Source organism: Panulirus ornatus, chromosome 11 (assembly GCF_036320965.1).
Source record: "Panulirus ornatus isolate Po-2019 chromosome 11, ASM3632096v1, whole genome shotgun sequence".
NCBI classification, from domain to species: domain Eukaryota; kingdom Metazoa; phylum Arthropoda; class Malacostraca; order Decapoda; family Palinuridae; genus Panulirus; species Panulirus ornatus.
In genome coordinates this window covers 19,168,413-19,192,395 of record NC_092234.1, presented here as the reverse complement: position 1 = coordinate 19,192,395, position 23,983 = coordinate 19,168,413, and the positions used below count along the sequence as shown (strand labels likewise).

The window sequence follows — 23,983 nt, the reverse complement described above, 5'->3', positions numbered from 1 at the left end:
GAGCCCGAGTCATGAGAGCGTCACGTTGGATGTTACGCATGACGCGCCAGGCTGGTCATCTGCTGATGTAGAGAACATCTTAGCTGGTATGACTTTAACGTGAAGGTCGTGCATGAAAACCTGGAGTATATTTATAATGAGTCACGCCAAGGATCCCGCATCTAGTGAGGGTGATCTGTGTACTGATGAAGCTGATGATCTTGTGTATTTCAGAGTAAATACATCTTCCTCTGGTGTTACAGGCTACTGACCAGGCACATTACTTGTGTCTTAAAGGCCCAGGTAGGTGAACCTGGCTGTAAGGAGCTTGAGGACACCTATTTCAAAGTGTGTGAGGCCCTACGTCGTCTGCTCTCAGTAAGTGTGTGGTAAGTCCAGTGTGGTTGTGGTTTGTTCCACCAGACTGTGGCGTGTGTAGAGGTGTCATCCTAAAGTGTTGTCATGAGCAGAGTGGCAGGTTGCGGGAGGGAGAGGTGTTAACACAGGAGAGGCTTCTCATGGTGCCCTGTGTCCTGACCTGTCCCCTCTTACTAATGGAGGAACAGTCTTACTCTCTCAGTATTTTACTGTATCCTGGGGTATCATGTAGCAGTGTCCCTCTGTGTCATGAACAACTGCATGTCGCTGCCACTCAGACGGGGTGGTATGTCCAGCTGTAATCATGGCTTATTCATCGGTGTTGAGCGTTGACACCAAGGTTACGGAAGTGACACCTGTTTACTGAAGGTGGTATCAATGATAGAGTGTGGGCTCGCTCCATCACCCGCTACATCTCTGTACTGTTCACCTTGGTTTGACCAGGTCCACCTTCTTAGTAATGTTCCCGACCACAGTAGCGGCACCTGCCTGTCAGCGAGGTGGGTCGGTGAGGCGCAGGGTCCCTGGTCATGGTGTGGTGGATGTGGTTGTGATGACATAGTAACAGCCGGAGGTTGTGGCCCCTGACCAGATGGTCTTCCTGGCAGCTACAACTGTCCTCACCAGATGTTCCCGAGGTGTTCCGTGGCTACCTTTTCCTGTCCTCACCAGATGTTCCCGAGGTGTTCCGTGGCTACTGTTCCATGTGGTTATGTGATCGTGTGGTGTGAGGGGTGGAGGGGTGGGTTCATTGTCCCCCTGGGCCCTCATCCACCTGCAAGAGGCGGCTCCGACGGCCTGTCACCCAGACCTGTGTGTTTCCCCCGTCCAACCTGCGCTGCACTGCTGGACGTATGGTTCGTGGTTTGGTCTGTGTGTCATGACGGTCAGCATGGGGGCGTGATCCTGGCCATGACAAGCAAAGGCCACCACACTCCCACCGCAGGGAGAGGTCTTATGCTTGCCCTTTGATGTGGTCCGGTGATGGTCTGTTTGGAAGGGGCAGCCACACCCGCTGTTTACTTTCCTGGATACCATTGCAACATTGTGGCCATGATGGAGGTCTACAGTCATGGACTATGTCACCAACCAAGCCAAGGGCTAGTACGTCATGCTACGCTGAGAACAAGGGCCAGTCTGCTGTGTGTGTGTGGGAATTATGTAGTTATGTACTCTAACCCACTGACTGCTAATGTGCTGTATAATTACGGCAAGGGACGCCTCTGGCAGTTGACATCGATGTGCAATGTACAGCGAAGACAGTGAGTCAAGGAAGAACTCATACCAGCTCATACAGTGTTTCCACTTCCTTCCCCAATATTTTTCAACTCAGCTGATGCACTAACCTTCAACATCTGTGGAGGTTAGTGCATCAATTTTGCGCCGCCCAGGCAGCAAAGAATATATAATGTTCATCATACAGATGTATACAGATTATGGAGTATATAACACTGGAGATCATAATATAACAACATAGATGTGTATGTATTATGCCGTTAGGAGGGTTGCATCGTACAGCTGGCAGTGTTGCAGCCTAAAACAATTTGTATTCACATATAATACACACGTAAGTAACGTGTTATTATTTATGTTGATGAATATATATATATAATTTTGTTCAGAAAAAAAAGCTTTCGAATGGTAAGATAAAAAATTTATAAATTGTTTTAAATTTATTGAAAACTGCTGCACTGGGGACACACTGGAGTAGGTGTGGTCAATGGATTAAGAGAGACTTTTCCTGTTGTTATCCACAGTGTTATGAACCAGGAGATGTTAGAATGGTTTCCACATTATGTCTACCTAATCTTCACACGTCCTTTTTTTTTTATGGGGAATGTTATGCTTGTGGTCCTCCAGTGGGTCAAACTGCAAGATGCCTCCGTGTGTCCAGAGAGTCAAACCCACCATGATGAACAGAGGGGCCGTGAAACACTTGGAGCAGGAGACGTGAACCATCACCAGTGACTCACATATGTCTACACCAGGAAATGCTTCCGGCCGTCTAGTAGGTCCACACAAGTCATTATCACAGGTCACCACCATCCAAGTGCTCGCCCCTCGTGACACAGTCCTTCCGACGATCCAGTCTCTCGACCTTCTGGGGCCGTGTCATCTCTGTAAGCAAGTTAGTGTGGAGCAGTCGGTATAGAAAGGGGCAGTTTGGAGAAGTTGTAGTAAGCTACCAAGTGTCATTTCCTCATACTTGTTGTCAACTTCCACTCACGTCATCCTTCGTGTGTATGTGTGTGTGTAATGTTATCAGCTTGTCTCATATCATTCCCTACCCCATCCCACCTCACCTCTCCAAGTGTTTTGTGAAATTTTGTGCGTCTTGCATGATTATTTAGTGAATATGGTCATTATATATATATATATATATATATATATATATATATATATATATATATATATATATATATGATACAAACCTCCAACAGCCAGGATCGAACCCGGGACCCCTAAATAACAGGCGGGAATGCTTACACAGGGGTCCCGGGTTCGATCCTGGCTGTTGGAGGTTTGTATGTTCTATGAAGGTGCGCGTTCCTATACACTTTGTTCGTATATATATATATATATATATATATATATATATATATATATATATATATATATATATATATATGTAAGAGGGTGAAAGTGTTGGACTAGGGCAGATTGGTTTGTGTGTATATAGCTATCGGGTGGCCATACCGGGTAGAAACATTGTGTCATGGAATCAGCAAAACAGACGGGAGTCAACAAGGGGTCAGATGGTAGCCAGTGTTGTCATATTTGTCTAACCTCTATGATTGTATAGTATTATTGGCATATAGTTGTTTTTAGATATATTGGGAATGTTATAGCTTGCAAGTGACCATATAGTATACATTATTACTCGAGCTAATATGTTGGGGAAGGTGTACCGATTGTGGCAGACCCTCTACGTCACGAGTGACAGGGAACGTGAAGTCATCATGCGCGAGGCTGACGCCTCCCCCTCAAACCCGCCATCACCTCCCTTCCGCCGGGGTGGGGTGGGATGGCAGGTTTTAGTTCTCTTGTAAGATGGTTTAGCTTGTGAGGAGGAGTACATTATCATGTCGTAAGAATAATGTAGGGAATTAGTGCGTAGAGTCATCCATGGCATGTATCATGAGTATAGCTGCAGGTTAATTACAGAGATTAAGTTGTTCAACTCACGTAGAGCGCACGAGATCGCCTATACCAGCAAGTCCCTTTTACAGGACTAAGCCATGTGCAAAATTTACTATTGACTGTCCTGCAATACGAACATACAATGGGACAGTATCAAATCATGACACCACGGTAATTTATCGAGGGTGGAAAATGACGAAGTGACTTAGTGAAGTAATTAACCCAGGAAACTTCAGTAATCGCTTTGGTAACCCAACACATGCACCCCATGTCACGCCGTACACACACGAGACTCACTCAGTATCTTATCCCCATCGCTAAGCCACGGACGCACTCACACCCAGAGACCCGGCGGCAGCTTACTCACGCATAATCCACAACTAAGGACATGTTAGCAGTTGATGCTCACTAAGGACATGTTAGCAGTTGATGTTCACTAAGGACATGTTAGCAGTTGATGTTCACTAAGGACATGTTAGCAGTTGATGCTCACTAAGTGAACGTTTGGCATCAAGAGACCTGAGGCGAGCCTGGCTGTCAGTATGATGGTGTGCGGCAGGCAGGAGCGACGTTTGTGTGACGTGACATAAACAGTTGAGGACATTAACAAGAAGTCCCATGCCATTGTGAATTACGATGTGTAGTTACTATTAGCAGTGGTGGTAGGATGCATGCCACATTGTTTCTGATACTGTGAGTAGACTTAGTTATTTGATTATGTCAGCGGACCTATGCATGATGACTGATGATGTTAGTGGTGTTGTAACCAGTTAAATGTTAAGGTATTCCAGTGACTGTGTGGCCACGCACATTTGATCGTCATGTGACAGGGACTCGTGTCAGTTACGTGTTGGATGTAAGAAGGGTGTTGGCCTTCCCTTACCCTATAGGAATGTGAGTAGTCAAAGTATGCTTGGTAGTCCATTGGCGTAGTGGGTCATTAAATGTCTTTATTAACGTCGTTGGCTTAAACCATGGCTTATGGCCCCCCATGGTAATCTTACTTGAACAGCACCAACCATCAGATAATAATCCATAGTAAGTACAGCAAGAAATAATGTCGAGTACTATCTTGTAAACATTATTTTGTCTTCTTTTCTAACCCATATATATATATATATATATATATATATATATATATATATATATATATATATATATATATATATATACATATATATATATATATATATATATATATATATATATATATATATATATATATATATATTGTTACGAACACGTGTGTGTGTGTGTGTGTGTGCCCACATGTTCGTGTATATGTATGTGTGTGTCTTTGTGTATAATGTAAGTGCTATTCCATGTTAGGTCTGAGGCCAAGGCCTTCCATCCGAGGCACCAGGTCAAGTTGGAGTCAACCTACGGCCCCCATACAGTGTCGTCGCTGTCAGGACAGAGAAGGTGGAGCCTCTAGGCAAGATGTGGGCCGGACCTTAGGCCTCCTTCAGCCAATCACGTCAAGATGAGGGCGTGACAATCAGTCTTTTGACCTATCAAGGGCAATTGTGTCATTCTGACCTATCGCAGCCATGGGTGGCGGGTCGAGGCGTGGCTAGCTGTTCCTGCCTTGCTGGTCCTTCAGTTAAAAGGCTCAGACGATCGTCTGGGAGTCGATTCCTTCAGCAGTCCCGAGCCCAGCAAGGTAATGTAAGCTTTCCCTGTCTCGAACCCTGTAGCCACCGCTGCCCCAGTTTGTAAGATGTTTACTGTGTCACGTCAGGTTTAGCTAAGTGTAACGACGATGTTTATTGTGTCACGTCAGGTTTAGCTAAGTGTAACGATGATGTTTACTGTGTCACGTCAGGTTTAGCTAAGTGTAAAGATGATGTTTACTGTGTCACGTCAGGCCTAACTAAGTGTAATGTTATCGAACAAAGTGTCACAAAGGAAAGAGATCTCCTGGCTTGAAATCTTATCTGGAATGTTAACTCATGTTCAGTGTTAACTCATGTTCAATGTTAACTCATGTTCAGTGTTAACTCATGTTCAATGTTAACTCATGTTCAGTGTTAATTCATGTTCAATGTTAACTCATGTTCAGTGTTAACTCATGTTCAATGTTAACTCAGGTTCAGTGTTAACCCATGGTCAATGCTAACTCATGCTCAATGTTCAATGTTAAACTCATGTTCAGTGTGTGTCCTTGTGTATGGTGGTGGTGTTTCTTATTAGGGCGAGGAGTGATGTCTTCCTCTGAGCCTGGCTCGGAGCGTCTCTTCCCACCAAGCATTAGGCTTAATAATTTTGTTTTGAAGCCAGATGGCGATCTGTCCTGGAGCACCCGGACCCTGATCAGAGGCGTGAGATTAAGTTGTCAGTCAGCTACGCGGTATGTCACCATCGTACGGGACATGTCATCGCTGCTGTCGTAAACAAGAGGACAAAAGGAGGTTGAACTACGCAGAATGTGCGACGGACTTTAGGCTACTCCAACCAATCACAAGTGCTCTTAGTCCCATAGCCAATCAAGGGTAGCGTTGTATCAGCAGGGCGGACGCTCGTCTTGTAATATATACCCATGACACACGCTGAGATTTTGATTCTCTCTCTCTAGCCCAGCGAGGTGAGTGGTGTCCCCTGCTGTAAGCCCGTTACCCTAGTGAAGTGCGCGATACAGACCCTACATTGTTTTGCCTCTGTCATAATTGAGTATCATAGAGTTGAACTTGTCATAGAAGGGTCTAACTAAGTGTAATGTTATGGAACAAATTGTCATAAAGGAAAGCGATCTCCTGGCTTGAAATCTTATCTGGAATGTTAACTCATGTTCAATGTTAAACTCATGTTCAATGTTAACTCGTTCAATGTTAACTCATGCTCAGTGTTAACGTAAATGATTCATGCCTGAGTTATGTGCTTATTTTTATACAGCTAAAATTCTTTCATTATAAGTAGTTGTAATGCTGGTCTTTGATTTAATCCCATAACTTTCAAATAGTGTTATCCTGAGTTGTGAAATATAACAAATCTAACGTCCTTGCAAGACAAGGATCAGTATAGTATTTGTAACATATATATGTTACTGGCGACCTTGCCCGAATAAGTATTGAGTTCGTAACAATATATATATATATATATATATATATATATATATATATATATATATATATATATATATATATATATATATATATAAATATTGTTACGAACATGGTGTGTGTGCCCACATGTTCGTCTATATGTGTATGGTGTGTTTCTGTGTATAGTGTGCCTATGTGTAGGGTGTTCTTGCTATTCATTATCAGAGGCGTCAGGTCAAGGCGTGGGGTCAACTGCGGGGTATTTCACCACTGTATGTCATCGCTGCTGACCTACACAAGGAAGACGAGGAGTGTGGACTACGCAGAGACTCTGGGACCCTCCAACCAATCAGAATTGCTGTTATTCCCATAGCCAATCAAGGGTAGCGTTATAAGCTAGCAGGGCGAACACTCGTCTTGTATTGTAATATATACCCATGACACCCGCTGAGATTTGATTCCTCTCTCTCTAGCCCAGCGAGGTAAGTGGTGTCCCCCTGCTGTAAGCCCTTACTGCTGTGCTGTAAGCCATTACTGCTGTAAGCCCGTTACCCGAGTGTTGTGCTGTAAGCCCGTTACTACTGTGTCACGTCAGGTTTAGCTAGGTGTAACGATGTTGTTTACTGTGTCACGTCAGGTATAACTAAGTGTAATGTTATCGAACAAAGAGTCATCAAGGAAAGAGATCTCCTGGCTTGAAATCTTATCTGGAATGTTAACTCATGTTCAATGTTGACTCCTGTTCAATGTTACACTTATGTTCAATGTTACACTCATGTTCAGTGTTAACGTAAATGATTCATGCCTGATTTATGTGCTTATCTTTGTACACTTGAATTTTTTCATTATAAGTCATTCTAACCCTGGTGTTTGTTTTAATCCCTGAAGACAGTGTTATCCTGAGTTGTGCAATATAACAAATCTAACGTCCTTGGAAAGACAAGGATCAGTATAGTATTTGTAACATATATATGTTACTGGCGACCTTGTTCGAACAAGTATCGAGTTCGTAACATATAAATTGGCGACCTTAACCAACCAGCAGTTTCACGAAAAGCGCCCTCCTCCAATCACAATTGGATCTTAGGCTCACAGCCAATCAAGAGTAACATTGTAGGGTAGCAGGACGGACGCTCGTTCTTATATGTAATAGATAACTCTAACACCCGCTGAACCTCGATTTTCCTTTTCTATCCCAGCGAGGTAAGTGGTTCCCTCTGTCCCAAAGCACGTAACCCGAGTGAAGTGCGCGATATAGATTCTACGGTGTTGTACCGCCTCTGTCATTTAATTTCGAGTGTCATAGAGTATTGTAACTTGTCTAACGATAAGTGTATCTTGAATCATGTTATCGAAGATAAATTGTCATAAAGGAAAGAGATCCCCTGGTTTGAAATCTTACCTGGAATGTTAAACTCATGTTCAGTGTTAACGTAAATGATTTGTGCCTCATTCATGTGTTTATTTTGTACTCTTTAGTTCTTTCATTATAAGTAGTTTTAATGCTGGTGTCTGATTTAATCCCATGACTGTAAGATAGTGTTATCCTGTGTTGTATAACATAACAAATCTAACGTCTTGCAAAACAAGGATCAGTATAGTATTTGTAACATTTATATGTAATTGGCGACCTCGCTAGAATAAGTATAGAGTTCGTAACAAAATATATATATATATATATATATATATATATATATATATATATATATATATATATATATATATATATATATATATATATGGTGTTCATGGTGAGGTTATAGCTGTCATGGTTAGGTTGTAGCAATCATGATGGGGTTGTGGTCATGGTGAGGTTGTAGCAATCATGATGAGGTTGTAGAAGTCATGGTGAGGTTGTAGAAGTCATGGTGAGGTTACAGCAGTAGTCATGGTGAGGTTGTTATAGCTGTCATGTTGGGGATGTTCTAATGGTCATAAGTAGGTTGTTATTATGGTCATGAGGAAATTATCGTAATGGGGATGGAGAAGCTGTTGTGGTCATGGAATGCTGTAGTGGTCATGCCAAAGATGTCATGGTGGGTATGGGGGGTTGTGGTGGTCTTTCGATGGTTGTTCTAATGGTCATGGAGTGTGTTGTTTTGGTCAAAGGAGGAAGTTGTAATGGTCATGAAGGATGTTGTAAGGTTATGAAGTTGTACTGGCCAAGAGGATATAGTATTAATGGGAAGATTGTATTAGTCATGGGGAGATTGTAATGGTTATGGGGAGTTGTTACGTTATAATGGTCATGGGGTTGTAGTCATTAGGATGTTGCAGTTATCATGGAAGGTCATGGAACAGTTGTTGTTATGGTCATGGGAGTCTGTAGTAATGAAGAGGTTGTTGTGGTCGTCATTGCAGTTGTAGTACTGAAGATGGTGTTGTGGCTGTCATGGGAAGTTGTAGTTGTAATGGGAGGTTGTAGTCACGAAGAGGATCCAGCTTTCATGTTTGTAATCGTCTTGAAACACTACAGTGGTCGTGAGAGGTTGTAGTCTTGGAGAGGATGTTGTACTGGTCATGGTGATTGTAATGGTCATGAAAGGTTATAGTAATTGAACAGTTGTAGTGATCGTGGGAGGATGTCATGTAGGTTGTGTTAATTATGGGAACAACTTGTAGTAACTGAGGTTGTACTGGTCATGGGGAGTGTGGAGGTCTTGGAGTCATAATCATGGAGGTTGTTGTATTGGTCATGGGGAGTTGTAGAGGTCTTGGAGTCATAATCATGGAGGTTGTTGTATTGGTCATGGCAGTTTGTAGTCGATCGGAAGTGGTGGTCGTTACGGGGAGATCACGTGGTCATGGTAAGTTGTAGTCATGGAGCGGTTGTCGTAGTCAAGGTGAATTGTAAGGTCTTGGGAGTTTGTAGTCATAGAGGGGTTGTTGTGGTCGTCATGGGGAACTGAAGTGGTCATGGGAGGTTGTAGTCATGGTTATTGTGGTCGTCATTAGTTGGTCTTGGGAAGTTGTAGTTTTGGAGAGGTTGTTGTGATCATCATGGAGAGTTGGTCATGGGAAGTTGTAGTCATGGAGAAGCTTTTGTGGTTGTCACGGCGAGTTGTTGTGGTCATGAGAGTTTGTTGTTATACAGGTTGTTATGGTCACGGGAGGATTGTTGCATTGTTGTGGAGGTTGTTCTGGTCATGGGGAGTTTGTAAACGTCATGGGGAGGTTGTAGTAGTCATGGGGAGGTTGTAGACGTCATGGGAAGTTGTAGCAGTCATGGGGAGGTTGTAGACGTCATGGGGAGGTTGTAGACGTCATGGGAAGTTGTAGCAGTCATGGGGAGGTTGTAGACGTCATGGGGAGGTTGTAGACGTCATGGGGAGGTTGTAGACGTCATGGGGAGGCCTAATACTCCTGGCCTTCCTCCTCTTCACCCTCGCCCTCAGCGGAGTCGAGGCCGACCTCCTCGTAATCTTTCTCGAGGGCAGCCAGATCTTCGCGAGCCTCGGAGAACTCTCCCTCCTCCATGCCCTCGCCCACGTACCTGCAACACCCACATAACTACCTCATCTGTAGCCACACATGCTCATTAACCCCTTGAGTAGGATGGAACGACCCTTGAGCACGGTAGTTCAAACAGCAGTACGACCCTTGGGGTACATATGGTGGACAGGCCTTTCAAAGAAGAGGTGAGAGTCCAGGCCTTTATACCCAAGGGTCATGCCGCCGTGCTCACGGGTCGTACTACGCCGTGCTCACGGGTCGTACTACGCCGTGCTCACGGGTCGTACTACGCCGTGCTCACGGGTCGTACTACGCCGTGCTCACGGGTCGTACCGGTGGTCCTCAAGAGGTTAAGTCACCTGTACATATTACCCATCATCATGAAGAAAACAATGGACATCTGAGGAAACCGTCGTACTTTAAATGTCTTGAAATGACTTTTATATATATATATCTAAACGCCACGTCCGGAAAATCTTTGAATTAGCATTACGACCATCAATCATAACAAAGAACTTTGAAACTATTATATCATGAAATTTTGCTCTGATTGCCCTGGAATGCTTCATAAGACGTATTTTTCTACTAAAGTATTCGAGTCGGAAAGGTGACGCTAAAACAAATAAATTATAATTTCTACAACTAAGTTATCAATGCCATTTGCCAAAACAAGTTTACGAGAAATAAACGAGGGACTTACCAGTGAACGAAGGCCCTCTTAGCGTACATGAGGTCGAACTTATGATCTAGGCGGGCCCAGGCTTCTGCAATGGCGGTGGTGTTGGAGAGCATACAGACGGCGCGAGCTACCTTGGCCAGGTCTCCGCCTGGCACCACGGTGGGAGGCTGGTAATTGATGCCCACCTGCCGGACGTACGAGAATCACCATCAGAACCACATGAATTTAACCTGCCACCCGCACTCCCCTCAACTGTATCAGCAAAATAAGACCAGAACGGGAAACTATTGACGCGACCCACCTTGAAGCCAGTGGGGCACCAGTCGACGAACTGGATGGTCCGCTTGGTCTTAATAGCAGCAATGGCGGCGTTGACGTCCTTGGGCACTACGTCCCCACGGAACAACAGGCAGCAGGCCATGTACTTACCGTGTCGGGGGTCACATTTCACCATCTGCCGGGGAAAAAAAGTTATGTGATAAATGAAGTGAGATAACCTCTTGAGCAAGACTGTGTGACTCTTGGTTAGGATACCTTGGCTTAGGAATGGACGTTAATGGGTCAGCTCAAAGGTCAGGATATCATAGCTTTGGATCATTTTGTGTGCATAAGATGACAATTTGCATTTGTTAGAGTATGTGAATTCTGTCAGTACGGCTAATAGACTCCAGTGATAGGCTGCTATATTTGTTTTTCCAGCCGTTGAGGTAGAAACTATATCCAGGTACTTTGATATGCCAAAGCGAGCGATTCCTCGTTACAATTAACGTAAATTTCTAATTCAGAAATGTTAGATGACACCCACTAGGGTCACTTCGCTCCATTATCCACAGGACTTGCTTTGTTACCTACGTCACTAGAGACTGAAACTATGTTCACCACTCAGTTTCCCTACATTACTAACTAGATATGAAGCACAAAGTTCACCTCTGTTTCGCGACATTTCTCACTAGAGATGGAACACTAAGTCTGCCTCTCATTATCGCTACATTACTCACTAGAGATGAAACTCCGTCAGACACCTTCCTAATTAGCTAATTCTGCTACGTACTACAGATGCTGCCCGCTAAATTCCCCCCTTTAATCCTACTTTGCTGCCTTGGTAACTTCCCACATAGCATCCTCGGGTGTGCAGAGCTTGGACGTACCTGGTTAGCAGGTTCGAAGCAGGCATTTGTGATCTCAGCGACGGACAGTTGCTCGTGGTAGGCTTTTTCGGCAGAGATGACGGGCGCGTAGGTGACTAGTGGGAAGTGGATGCGAGGATAGGGCACCAGGTTAGTCTGGAACTCTGTCAGGTCAACGTTCAGGGCACCGTCGAACCTGCCAAATGAAGGAGGCCATATGAAGAGTAGGACTCTGTGATGTAAACACGTCTCAGTCTCTCTCGTATCACAGGTTGTAGACTAGTACAATGTGAAACTGTGGCCACTCCATGGTATTTGGAAGAGTCGTGGGTATACAGAGAAACAGTTTCGGGTGTTAAGGCATGACAAATAAGAGCCAAAGTCAGGACATTCTTCATGATTTCGAGGACGATAGAACTAAACCTGGGACAGAAAGGAATTGTATAGTTTAGCTTCGCATCACTATTAGCTGTGGGATATGGCCTCTCATGTTTATAGTGCTTTTGCTGTTCGCTATGATTACAGACATACCTGCGGAGGGAGAACTAATTTATTGTAGCTTTCAGTAAACAATAGCATTATGTGAAGAAAACTGGTATAATCTTATTTACAAGTGGGTAATATAATTGCAGTAAAAGAACAAAGCATACAAACCTCCCCTAACCACTCATGCAGTTGAAATTCATTTTGATTTTCAAACACTTGTCGAAATATACAAACAGATGACAGCGTGATCACCAACAAGAGATATGATAAAGGTATATTTCGTTTTTGATTTCGACCACTAGGTGAGGTTCTCTAGGTTCTGATATTTCTATATGCATTACCTAACTGTGTGTTGATTAGACCAATTTTCCTGATAAATGCGCTGGTTATCACTTTATGTAAGATCGTTAAATAAAATGTCGTTCTCCACATCATGTCCAGCAACTGTTATTTTACTCTAACACTACACTGGCATTTCAGAATACATTCACTCGGTATTGTTCATATTCAAAGCAAACAGCGACACGGAACCAAACTATACAATTACCCGTGATGTTACAGCTCAGGGGTATAATGGTGGGATCTCTGATCTATCCATTGAGGCTGGATCAAAGCTCACGCCATCATAACCAGAAGTCGTGTTTGATAGGATAATGTACACTGAGGTGGTCAAGGGAACTACATAGTATTCTGTTATTACTGTTCACTGCCCCAAAATACATGGCATTTATTTCCTTTTTGTAACATGGTAACGTTTGTGTCTAGTTATGCTAAGATTATTTCTTATTTAGATACATTGTTATGTTGAAACTATAATTTGTCTAAAAGTGTTAACCCCACCCACCCGAGTTATCCGGTTTCCCCCAACCACAACAAATATGCAAGGAACAAATGGAAATGTATCATGTTTATGTATGACACGTTTGGGAAGTAGCAAGGGGGAGTAGGGGATGTTTAAGGACTCTGGACACCCCCACCCTGTCTTCAGGGAACAGAAAAGGCTCATGGAGGCCTCCCCCTCCCTTGTTCATACACCAGAACCCTCCCCTTTTTATGATCTCTTGTAGAACTTTGCCTTCTAACTCTAGCAAGGTACAGTATACCGACATATTGTCTGGGTTAAAATTCATATCTTTAGTATGCGTGAACTTTGTGTCGTTGTTATTTCTAGCGAATACACGTGCACACATTACGGAATGGCAGTCACAGCAGCACATGTAAACTGATGCACTATTAATATATGATTTTTGTCAGTATTTAGTATGTTCTTCGTTTTCCTTTCCGTTTGTTCTATGCTCCCTTCCCATTCATTTCCAAATCTCCAACCTTCCTCTCCCATCTATTTCTCTCCCTCACTCTTTTGTTCCTCATCTCTCCTTCCATCCTCATTCTTTACCCTTCACCAGTTTCAGTCACCTTCCTCACAATGAATTACAAATCTCTAACTTAGACCGAGCTTGTCAGAAGCCACTGCTCACAGCTGTATTTTCAAATATTCCCGATCGTTCAGTGAATGGTGACTTCCCATTGTATTCGGGCGCATGATAGTTTACCGCATCCTGCAAGTGCCTACTTATAAGCTTTATACGTCACCAGCATGCGTATATAAGTACTGTAGTAACACAAAAATCCAGGCCCTCCCCGACGCCCCTGAGCAGCGACGGGGGTCCAGGAGAAGTGCTGCCCTGCTTACATACACATGGAAATCCAATGAAGTTCAGTAATTCCTTTTAGACTTAACGGTTTGCACACTGATGAACATTATTTGGTATTGTAACTTGAGCATTTGCTTAGCTGAAGCCAAGTGGGTAGTATCCCTTTGGCATTTTAAGAAAACTGGTTTTAACTTGAAAATATATAACAAAAGCGGGTTTTAGTTGCACATTTTATCCTAATCCTTCGATATGACATAACTCGAAAGCGGGACGGTACTGGGATGAAGGAAAATATGTTGTTAAATAACGGAGAATAATCAACAAGTCGTGGTTTCACAAAGCATAGATAGCTAGCCTTACCTGAGGGAGGCGGTGATGGAGGACACGATCTGACCGATGAGTCGGTTAAGGTTGGTGTAGGTGGGACGCTCGATGTCCAGGTTCCTGCGGCAGATGTCGTAGATGGCTTCATTGTCCACCATGAAGGCGCAGTCAGAGTGCTCAAGGGTGGTGTGTGTCGTCAGGATAGAGTTGTATGGCTCCACCACAGCTGTCGCCACCTGGTCAGATATTGACATGGTTATTCTCACCCGCGACCATCACCACGAGCTAATTATTCCCTTCATTTTATTCAGTATAAAACTTTAATCCATATGATGCTATAACTTGCTGCCTGAGATACGATAGATTGTTTCCTGTATCTACGATGCTGATACCTTATTCCCTAAGATTAGTACTACAAACTTGGAATGTTATGTTTTATCTCCTCAACCATGATACTTGATTCCCTTACGAATCACACTGTCTTCACCTGTGATAGATTCTTCCTTTAGTATGATTCGTCAATTTCATGAATTTATTGAGTAAATTCCGTGGCTGCGATAGCTGAGTTCCATGAGATTAAAATTTGATTCCATACATTACTGAAGGTCAGCCCTGTTGGTCAGGGCTAAAAAGCGAGGATTGTGACACTGACATAGGTCAGTTCACCCTCGAGTGTGACTCAAGTCCCTGAATCATATGAACTTTTGTTTACCATGACTATATCCAGGATTATGACGACTAGAGCCCGTGTTTACCTAGACTGGATGACATATTTAAAGGTTGATGGGTTTATACAAGCCTTAGCCTCATCTATATTCATAGCTTGTCATTAACGAGGTTTGTTTTATATATATTTGTTGTTTTGGCATCGACTACACGAGGGAAATTTCCATTCGAGTCCAATTCTCTGGCTGGAGGATTAATTAGTCTCATCTGTAATCTTACTTCTCTTTATATAATTTCACTGAATTTCCTTTTAAAGAATGTTTGGGTTTGAAGAATACATTACTAACAATATTCTCTCTACCTGTCATAATTGTTTGTGTATAATAGATCGCTCTTGTCTTTCCTGCAGTGGATGCGTCTTCAAGACCTAACTAACCCTACAGCAGCGTTGGAGGCTCTTGTGTTAAGACGTTTACTAAAGAAGTGATATGTTGATATATACCTTATCGTACGATGACCAAGGCTGAGCACAGTATTCAAGGTATGGACGTATGAGTGATCTATAGACTATTGATAACTCCTTTCCTATCTTTCATACATATTCAGTATTTCCCGAGTGGCGTTATATAATCAGCCTTTCATTACTGTAACAACGTCCATGATTATAATGACGTACGTCCTTGAAACCCTTAGAAAAGAAGAGTGAGTTTTTCTTTTTCATGTTGAAACTTGAGCCGTCTGGAGAGTGTCTTAAGGCTTCAGTCAACATCCCGATTTAATCATGGTCCTTATTAACCGCTCAAGATCATGACGATCCTTGGGTATTGATGATGATGTCACCTCTGACCTGATCGTCAAGGACCAAAGGTCATTATCATACTGAAGAAATGTATCCTCGTTCTCATGGAACGTATCGTGATGACCAAGAGGTACTGACACTAGCTTGTTTATGATGAATGTAAGGTTAGCACCGGCTAGGAGGTTGAGGAGAGGGGGAGACTAGCTGTTACTAGGAGTTGAGGAGAGGGGGAGACTAGCTGTTACTAGGAGTTGAGGAGAGGGGGAGACTAGCTGTTACTAGGAGTCGAGGAGAGGGGGAGACTAGCTGTTACTAGGGGTCGAGGAGAGGGGGAGACTAGCTGTTACTAGGAATTGTGGGGGTTGGGGCGACTAGCTGTTGCTAGGTAGTTAAGTGTGGGTAAGAGAGTAAGGGGACCGACCTGGGGTGCGGGGTAGATGGCAAACTCTAGTTTGCTCTTCTTGCCGTAGTCGACAGAGAGGCGCTCCATGAGGAGGGAGGTGAACCCGGAGCCGGTGCCTCCGCCGAAGGAGTGGAAGATGAGGAAGCCCTGCAGCCCTGCCAAGACACCGTCAGAAGTGGTTAGCCTGGTGGCTCTGGTCTATCTTGACCCCCCCAGCATTAATTTGTCTGCTGGACGGTTCTTGCGTACGTACCACTGGTGTCCCACTGGTGGTACGCAAGGGGAGGCCAGATAGTACGGATGTTTAGTATCAAATGTTATTGTAGGAAGACCAGGAAGCAATAGGAAGACATCTTTGTGGTGAGGAACGTATGACACTCGCTTTTATGTGTATTTCTCTATGGAATGAATGATAAACATTAGTATTATTTGAGTTCAATAATCTTACTGACTTCAACCAACATGTTTAAATGATATGCAATAGCGTGGATGATCAACAAGGAAAATGCGTATTGATGTGATTTTGGAAAACATCTGGTGTTTGTTTAGTGACAGATTTCAGATTTGTTGATATTGATGGAGTGAAGACACTAGAGGAAGTTAGAAGGATCGGTGTTAGAATATTGGATGGTGGGTATCCCTGAGATGGGTTACCTCATGAGGAGTACATTACTGCCTCACAGTGAGTACCACACACCCTCACAGTCCCTTACAGTGAGTACCATACACCCTCACAGTCCCTTACAGTGAGTACCATACACCCTCACAGTCCCTCACAGTGAGTACCATACACCCTCACAGTCCCTCACAGTGAGTACCATACACCCTCACAGTCCCTCACAGTGAGTACCATACACCCTCACAGTCCCTCACAGTGAGTACCATACACCCTCACAGTCCCTCACAGTGAGTACCACACACCCTCACAGTCCCTCACAGTGAGTACCATACACCCTCACAGTGAGTGCCACACACCCTCACAGTCCCTCACAGTGAGTACCATACACCCTCACAGTCCCTCACATTGAGTACCATACACCCTCACAGTCCCTCACAGTGAGTACCATACACCCTCACAGTCCCTCACAGTGAGTACCACACACCCTCACAGTCCCTCACAGTGAGTACCACACATCCTCACAGTGAGTATCACACACCCTCACAGTGAGTTCCACACACCCTCACAGTCCCTCACAGTGAGTACCACACCCCCTCACAGTGAGTACCACACACCCTCACAGTGAGTACCACACCCCCTCACAGTGAGTACCACACACCCTCACAGTGAGTACCACACCCCCTCACAGTGAGTACCACACACCCTCACAGTGAGTACCACACACCCTCACAGTGAGTACACACACACCTCACAGTCCCTCACAGTGAGTACCACACCCCTCACAGTGAGTACCACACCCCCTCACAGTGAGTACCACACACCCTCACAGTGAGTACCACACACCCTCACAGTGAGTACCACACACCCTCACAGTGAGTACCAAACCCCCTCACAGTGAGTACCACACCCCCTCACAGTGAGTACCACACCTCCTCACAGTGAGTACCACACACCCTCACAGTGAGTACCACCCTCCCTCACAGTGAGTACCACACACCCTCACAGTGAGTACCACACACCCTCACAGTCCCTCACAGTGAGTACCACCCCCTCACAGTGAGTACCACACACCCTCACAGTGAGTACCACACACCCTCACAGTGAGTACCACACACCCTCACAGTGAGTACCACACACCCTCACAGTGAGTACCACACACCCTCACAGTCCCTCACAGTGAGTACCACACCCCCTCACAGTGAGTACCACACACCCTCACAGTGAGTACCACCCCCTCACAGTGAGTACCACACACCCTCACAGTGAGTACCACACACCCTCACAGTCCCTCACAGTGAGTACCACCCCCTCACAGTGAGTACCACACACCCTCACAGTGAGTACCACACCCCCTCACAGTGAGTACCACACACCCTCACAGTGAGTACCACCCCCTCACAGTGAGTACCACACCCCCTCACAGTGAGTACCACCCCCTCACAGTGAGTACCACACACCCTCACAGTGAGTACCACACACCCTCACAGTCCCTCACAGTGAGTACCACACATCCTCACAGTGAGTATCACACACCCTCACAGTGAGTTCCACACACCCTCACAGTCCCTCACAGTGAGTACCACACCCCCTCACAGTGAGTACCACACCTCCTCACAGTGAGTACCACACACCCTCACAGTGAGTACCACCCTCCCTCACAGTGAGTACCACACACCCTCACAGTGAGTACCACACACCCTCACAGTCCCTCACAGTGAGTACCACCCCCTCACAGTGAGTACCACACACCCTCACAGTGAGTACCACACACCCTCACAGTGAGTACCACACACCCTCACAGTGAGTACCACACACCCTCACAGTGAGTACCACACACCCTCACAGTCCCTCACAGTGAGTACCACACCCCCTCACAGTGAGTACCACACACCCTCACAGTGAGTACCACCCCCTCACAGTGAGTACCACACCCCCTAACAGTGAGTACCACCCCCTCACAGTGAGTACCACACCCCCTCACAGTGAGTACCACACACCCTCACAGTGAGTACCACACACCCTCACAGTGAGTACCACACACCCTCACAGTGAGTACCAAACCCCCTCACAGTGAGTACCACACCCCCTCACAGTGAGTACCACACCTCCTCACAGTGAGTACCACACACCCTCACAGTGAGTACCACCCTCCCTCACAGTGAGTACCACACACCCTCACAGTGAGTACCACACACCCTCACAGTCCCTCACAGTGAGTACCACACCCTCACAGTGAGTACCACACACCCTCACAGTGAGTACCACACACCCTCACAGTGAGTACCACACACCCTCACAGTGAGTACCACACACCCTCACAGTCCCTCACAGTGAGTACCACACCCCCTCACAGTGAGTACCACACACCCTCACAGTGAGTACCACCCCCTCACAGTGAGTACCACACACCCTCACAGTGAGTACCACACACCCTCACAGTCCCTCACAGTGAGTACCACCCCCTCACAGTGAGTACCACACACCCTCACAGTGAGTACCACACCCCCTCACAGTGAGTACCACACACCCTCACAGTGAGTACCACCCCCTCACAGTGAGTACCACACCCCCTCACAGTGAGTACCACCCCCTCACAGTGAGTACCACACACCCTCACAGTGAGTACCACACACCCTCACAGTCCCTCACAGTGAGTACCACACATCCTCACAGTGAGTATCACACACCCTCACAGTGAGTTCCACACACCCTCACAGTCCCTCACAGTGAGTACCACACCCCCTCACAGTGAGTACCACACACCCACACAGTGAGTACCACACACCCTCACAGTGAGTACCACACCCCCTCACAGTGAGTACCACACACCCTCACAGTGAGTACCACACACCCTCACAGTGAGTACCACCCTCCCTCACAGTGAGTACCACACACCCTCACAGTGAGTACCACCCTCCCTCACGCAGCCTGCCTCACCTGTGCACTGGTCGGCCAGTTTACGGACCTTCTCCAGGACCACGTCCACGATCTCCTTGCCGATGGTGTAGTGACCGCGAGCATAGTTGTTGGCTGCGTCCTCCTTGCCCGTGATGAGCTGCTCAGGGTGGAACAGAGCCCGGTACGTGCCAGTCCGCACCTCGTCTGCCGGTACAAACAAGTTGTCAAGGCTGAGTATCTGGTGTTGGCAGGGCAGGGGTTGAGGTGGGGGCAATCCCTGTGTTGACAGGGCAGGGGTTGAGGTGGGGGCAATCCCTGTGTTGACAGGGCAGGGGTTGAGGTGGGGGAAAGCCTTGTGTTGGCCGGCTAAAGGTTGATGTGGGGGCAAGCCTCGTGTTGGCAGACTAGGGGTTGAGGTGGGGGCAAGCCTCGTGTTGGCAGGCTAGGGGTTGAGGTGGGGGCAAGCCTCGTGTTGGCAGGCTAGGGGTTGATGTGGGGGCAAGCCTCGTGTTGGCAGACTAGGGGTTGAGGTGGGGGCAAGCTTCGTGTTAAGGGGAACAACCCTCAGTTGTTGAGGTGGGGATGTTGGAAAGACGAGAGTGTAGGATCAGTTTGGACGGTGAGGAAGTGGGGAGGTGGGTGACGAGATAGCCCGGGGTGAGGTTTAGTGAGGAGGGTGAGGTGGACACGGAGGACAGAGTCGTCAGAGGAAGAAATACAAGAACCTTGTGTGTGTGAGAGAGGGTCCTTGTGCCACCTCTGGTGTGTGGGTGGACGTGTACGTATGCTGGTCAGAGTAGAGCAGGACAGTTTGCGTCGTACACCTGCAGTTAGTAAGGAAGACAAGCTGGAGATACGAGAGGAGTATCTGGAGTGAGAGGTGAGGATCAGAGAGGCACTTGGAGGAAGATCTTGTACGATGTCGTGTTGATGGCGGATACATGGAAGGTGCTACATGGCTCCAGAAGATATATTGCAGTATAGTAGCGGGTACGGAAGAGCGTGGAACAGATGGGTAGATGTAGTGAAGGAATAGATGAAGGAGGGGGATGGCTCAGGTGAAGATGTTAAGAGCTATGATTGAGGATTGGATAACATGGGAAGATCTTGGTTTCACTTGAGGAACCACTGCTGCTGAAGATGGTGAAAAGCAAATAGCATTTATGTAAGTGTGGAGGACTACGTTTGAAGAATCAAACTACTTAAGAAAGTGAAGAAGGAATATTACTTTTATAAGCGTGGGAGGCTAGTCTGAAGAATCAAAACTACTAAATAAAGTGAGAAAGTAAGTAGTACTTATGTAACTATAAGTATGAAAGGGAGGCTTGTGTTCCACGTTACCACAGCGGGCGATGGTTGAGGGTGTGTGTGAAGGATGTACGAACACCTGGTTCATCCTGGGGTGTGTGTGTGTGTGTGTGTGTGTGTGTCACAGTTGATGATGATAGATCAATGTACAAAGGTTAAGATGGGGTCAGGCGGCCTATGTCAGCAGCTGGCCGGGGTGCACGAACAGATGAATTTGGAAAGGAAGAAAATAACTTTAGGATGACAAGACTTGAAAAGGTTTCAAAAGGCTTGACCCACTGGACCGGACGGCGCGACCCTTGACTGTCATGGCATTGGCCTTTGACCAGACCTTCCAGGTCGAAGGCCAAGGCTTTCATACCCAAGGGTCGTACTGCTGAGATAATATTATCATTATCTGGGTTCAACCAGCTGGACCTTGAGTCAGCTTGGTAAGGCTTACTGGCCGAGAAGTAAGCTTGAGGGACAAGATTGAAAATACCAAGACAAAGCTTAATTCTAGAGACAATATCAAAGCCTTGACTGCAGTGGGACGACACATGAGCACGACTGTACCCCTTGAGGTCAAAGGTCACGTCATCCTACTGTACCAAAAGTCGTATTTATATAAAAGATGAATTTATATGTACGTTAATATCTACAAAGATTTCAACCTTCATACAGTTATGTATTATGACTAATAATGACGCTTAATTGCCTCACAACAGGAAATAAGTTGGGTTATACAGATAATTGCTCTGTATAGTAATTAACAGAATAATTACTGTCGGAAATTGTAACATGAAGTTAGTTAATTATTGGAGGGCATGTAAAGGTGTTCAGACAGTAACAGACCAGCGGGTCCGTTCGAGACTGTTCGTGATGGTGGAAGTGATCACAACCTCCTACATTCGTGAGGTAAGATAAGGACACACTTGTTTGAAAGAGGAAAACCTGTAAAGAATTTACGACCCGCACATAATGTAAATCATTCCATATGTTAACAGTTCTGTTGAAGAAAGTGCTTCGCTTCCGTCAAGGTGAAATTTTAATGCATTACTACTCGTAAATCACACCCGTCTATTCTTAAGTAGCTTAACCTTCTCTTGTCTAAACTGAATCAAGGTAAGTCGTTGTGTCGACTCTGATAGGATTTGCTCCTCATTTTGGACAGGTTGCCTCCGTACTCTATTCTGCCTGCGGGTTTTTTCTTCTTGTAAAACGTCACACACCAGTGAAACATACGTAATTTCCCTAGAATTAAGCTCGAAAGCTCTGCTTATGAATCCAAGAATTTATTTCGGTCTTTTTCTGCTTGCATGCACAGCTTATTTGGCTGTGGGTCACCAGTGATCATTACACCCAAGTCTTGTTCCTCTCTACCTTTACCAGGTCAACAGAATTCATAGTGTAGTTTGCATTCTCGTTTCTACAGCCATGATGTGAAAGTAAACATATTTCGATACCAGGATTCATTTGCCAGCCATCTGTGGATCTAGTCCTTTAGTTTCTCTATGTCAGTCTGAAGGTGAAGACATTCAGTTTCTTTGATAGATTGATTTCTCAGTTTGCTTTCTTCTGTGAATGTCGATATCTGACACTGTAGCCCCTTTATCACTATCATTAACAGACGTATGAAAGAGAACCGGCCCCAAGATTGATCCCTGAGGCACACCACTTGCTGCGTCTAGCCATTCCGAGGCATGACCATGGATCACAACCTTGTGTTTACGACCAGTCAACCAATTTTCTCATCAGTGAAGTACGACCCTCACTTTGCTTTATCATACATATTGATTATATCATACAAGAAATCAAGCAGATTTGCCAGACGAGCGATTTCGTCAAACAAACCATGCAAAGAATCGTTTGTAAGTGGTGGTCCTTCAAATGTTGTGCAGTTTGACCCAAATGATTGTTTCCGTAAGTTAATCAACAATAGAACGGTAAGGTAATTGTACACTAAGTTCCGGGTTGTAATTTATTACCATTTTCGAATATCGTTGTTCCATTGTCCGCCGTCCAATCCTCTGGTCGATCTCCCATACTAAGTGACGTCATGAGAGTCAAGATCTTAATTCTCATGTTCGTTCCTTTCGTTGTCCTCGAGCAAGATTCATCTGGATCTTTTCTTTTATCAACTTTCATTCCAGTTTGTACAGATGTAATGTATCTTCAACTTTCATGTCACTATGTTGCAGAAGGTTTGCCTTCCTCACCAACGGAACGTGGGTTCAGGACTTCACTAGTGTCTTCGATGGTAAACGCAGATGTAAGCGATCACATAAAATCTTTGCCATGGCTTCGTTGTCTTGAACCAAGTCACAGTTTTAAGTAAACATTTGGATCACTTGACTGGGTAATGATTCTCTTGCTTCTAACATAACCATAAAACCCGTAGAGTTTCTTTTGCTTTATTCAGCAATGCATGTATCATACTGACGTTTATGTATGAGGGTCTTAGATTTTCTGTACAAATTTTCAGAATTTTCTGTCATGTTGATTATTGGTCATTTCGATGTTTTTATTTGGCACTTTTTGGATATCATACAATTCTTGATTTTATTGTTCTACTGTTTTTGCTTTGTTTTGGAAAATGTCATTCTACAGTCATTGGCACATTTGTTCCCTCTAATACTTTGAAAGTTTTACTGAAACTTTTCCAAACTTCGTCCATATCATCATCGACTATTGGTCCGGGCTGTAGGGGGTCGATTGTGGTGTCAGAGCTGCCATGGAATTTACCATACATCAGGCACTATTGTAGGAGATTTAACACCACAAACCATCATTCCCGAGACAGTCGAACCCTTTAGGCTCACTAAAGCTCCCTACATGAAGCTCGAGATCACCTTACACTCCCGTAATGAGGCTCCAGAGAACAACACATGCACCATCTACTCTGGAAGTCTATATTTGTCTTATAATCATGACATCGAATTTGTTTAGACTTCCTGTGTGAGACTCAGACCATTTTGGTGTCGCAGGACTCCCCATATGAGGCAGTATGTATATCACTCTAACTAGACTCAGTAGACCTAATATATC

General features: G+C 45.1%; 1 protein-coding gene across 1 annotated transcript in view; it reads right to left on the bottom strand.

Annotated features, from left to right (window-relative positions):
- Positions 1-2,011: 2,011 nt before the first annotated feature.
- The window catches only part of LOC139751356 (tubulin alpha-1D chain), a 38,419-nt gene continuing 16,447 nt past the window's right edge, over positions 2,012-23,983 (bottom strand). The window contains exons 3-9 of the mRNA XM_071666717.1: positions 19,688-19,852; positions 16,150-16,286; positions 14,300-14,499; positions 11,820-11,994; positions 10,973-11,125; positions 10,693-10,856; positions 2,012-10,032 (exon numbers count right to left, since the gene is read on the bottom strand). Coding sequence (XP_071522818.1) covers positions 9,894-10,032; positions 10,693-10,856; positions 10,973-11,125; positions 11,820-11,994; positions 14,300-14,499; positions 16,150-16,286; positions 19,688-19,852 — 1,133 coding nt within the window. The 3' untranslated portion in view covers positions 2,012-9,893. The remainder of the gene's footprint in view (positions 10,033-10,692; positions 10,857-10,972; positions 11,126-11,819; positions 11,995-14,299; positions 14,500-16,149; positions 16,287-19,687; positions 19,853-23,983) is intronic.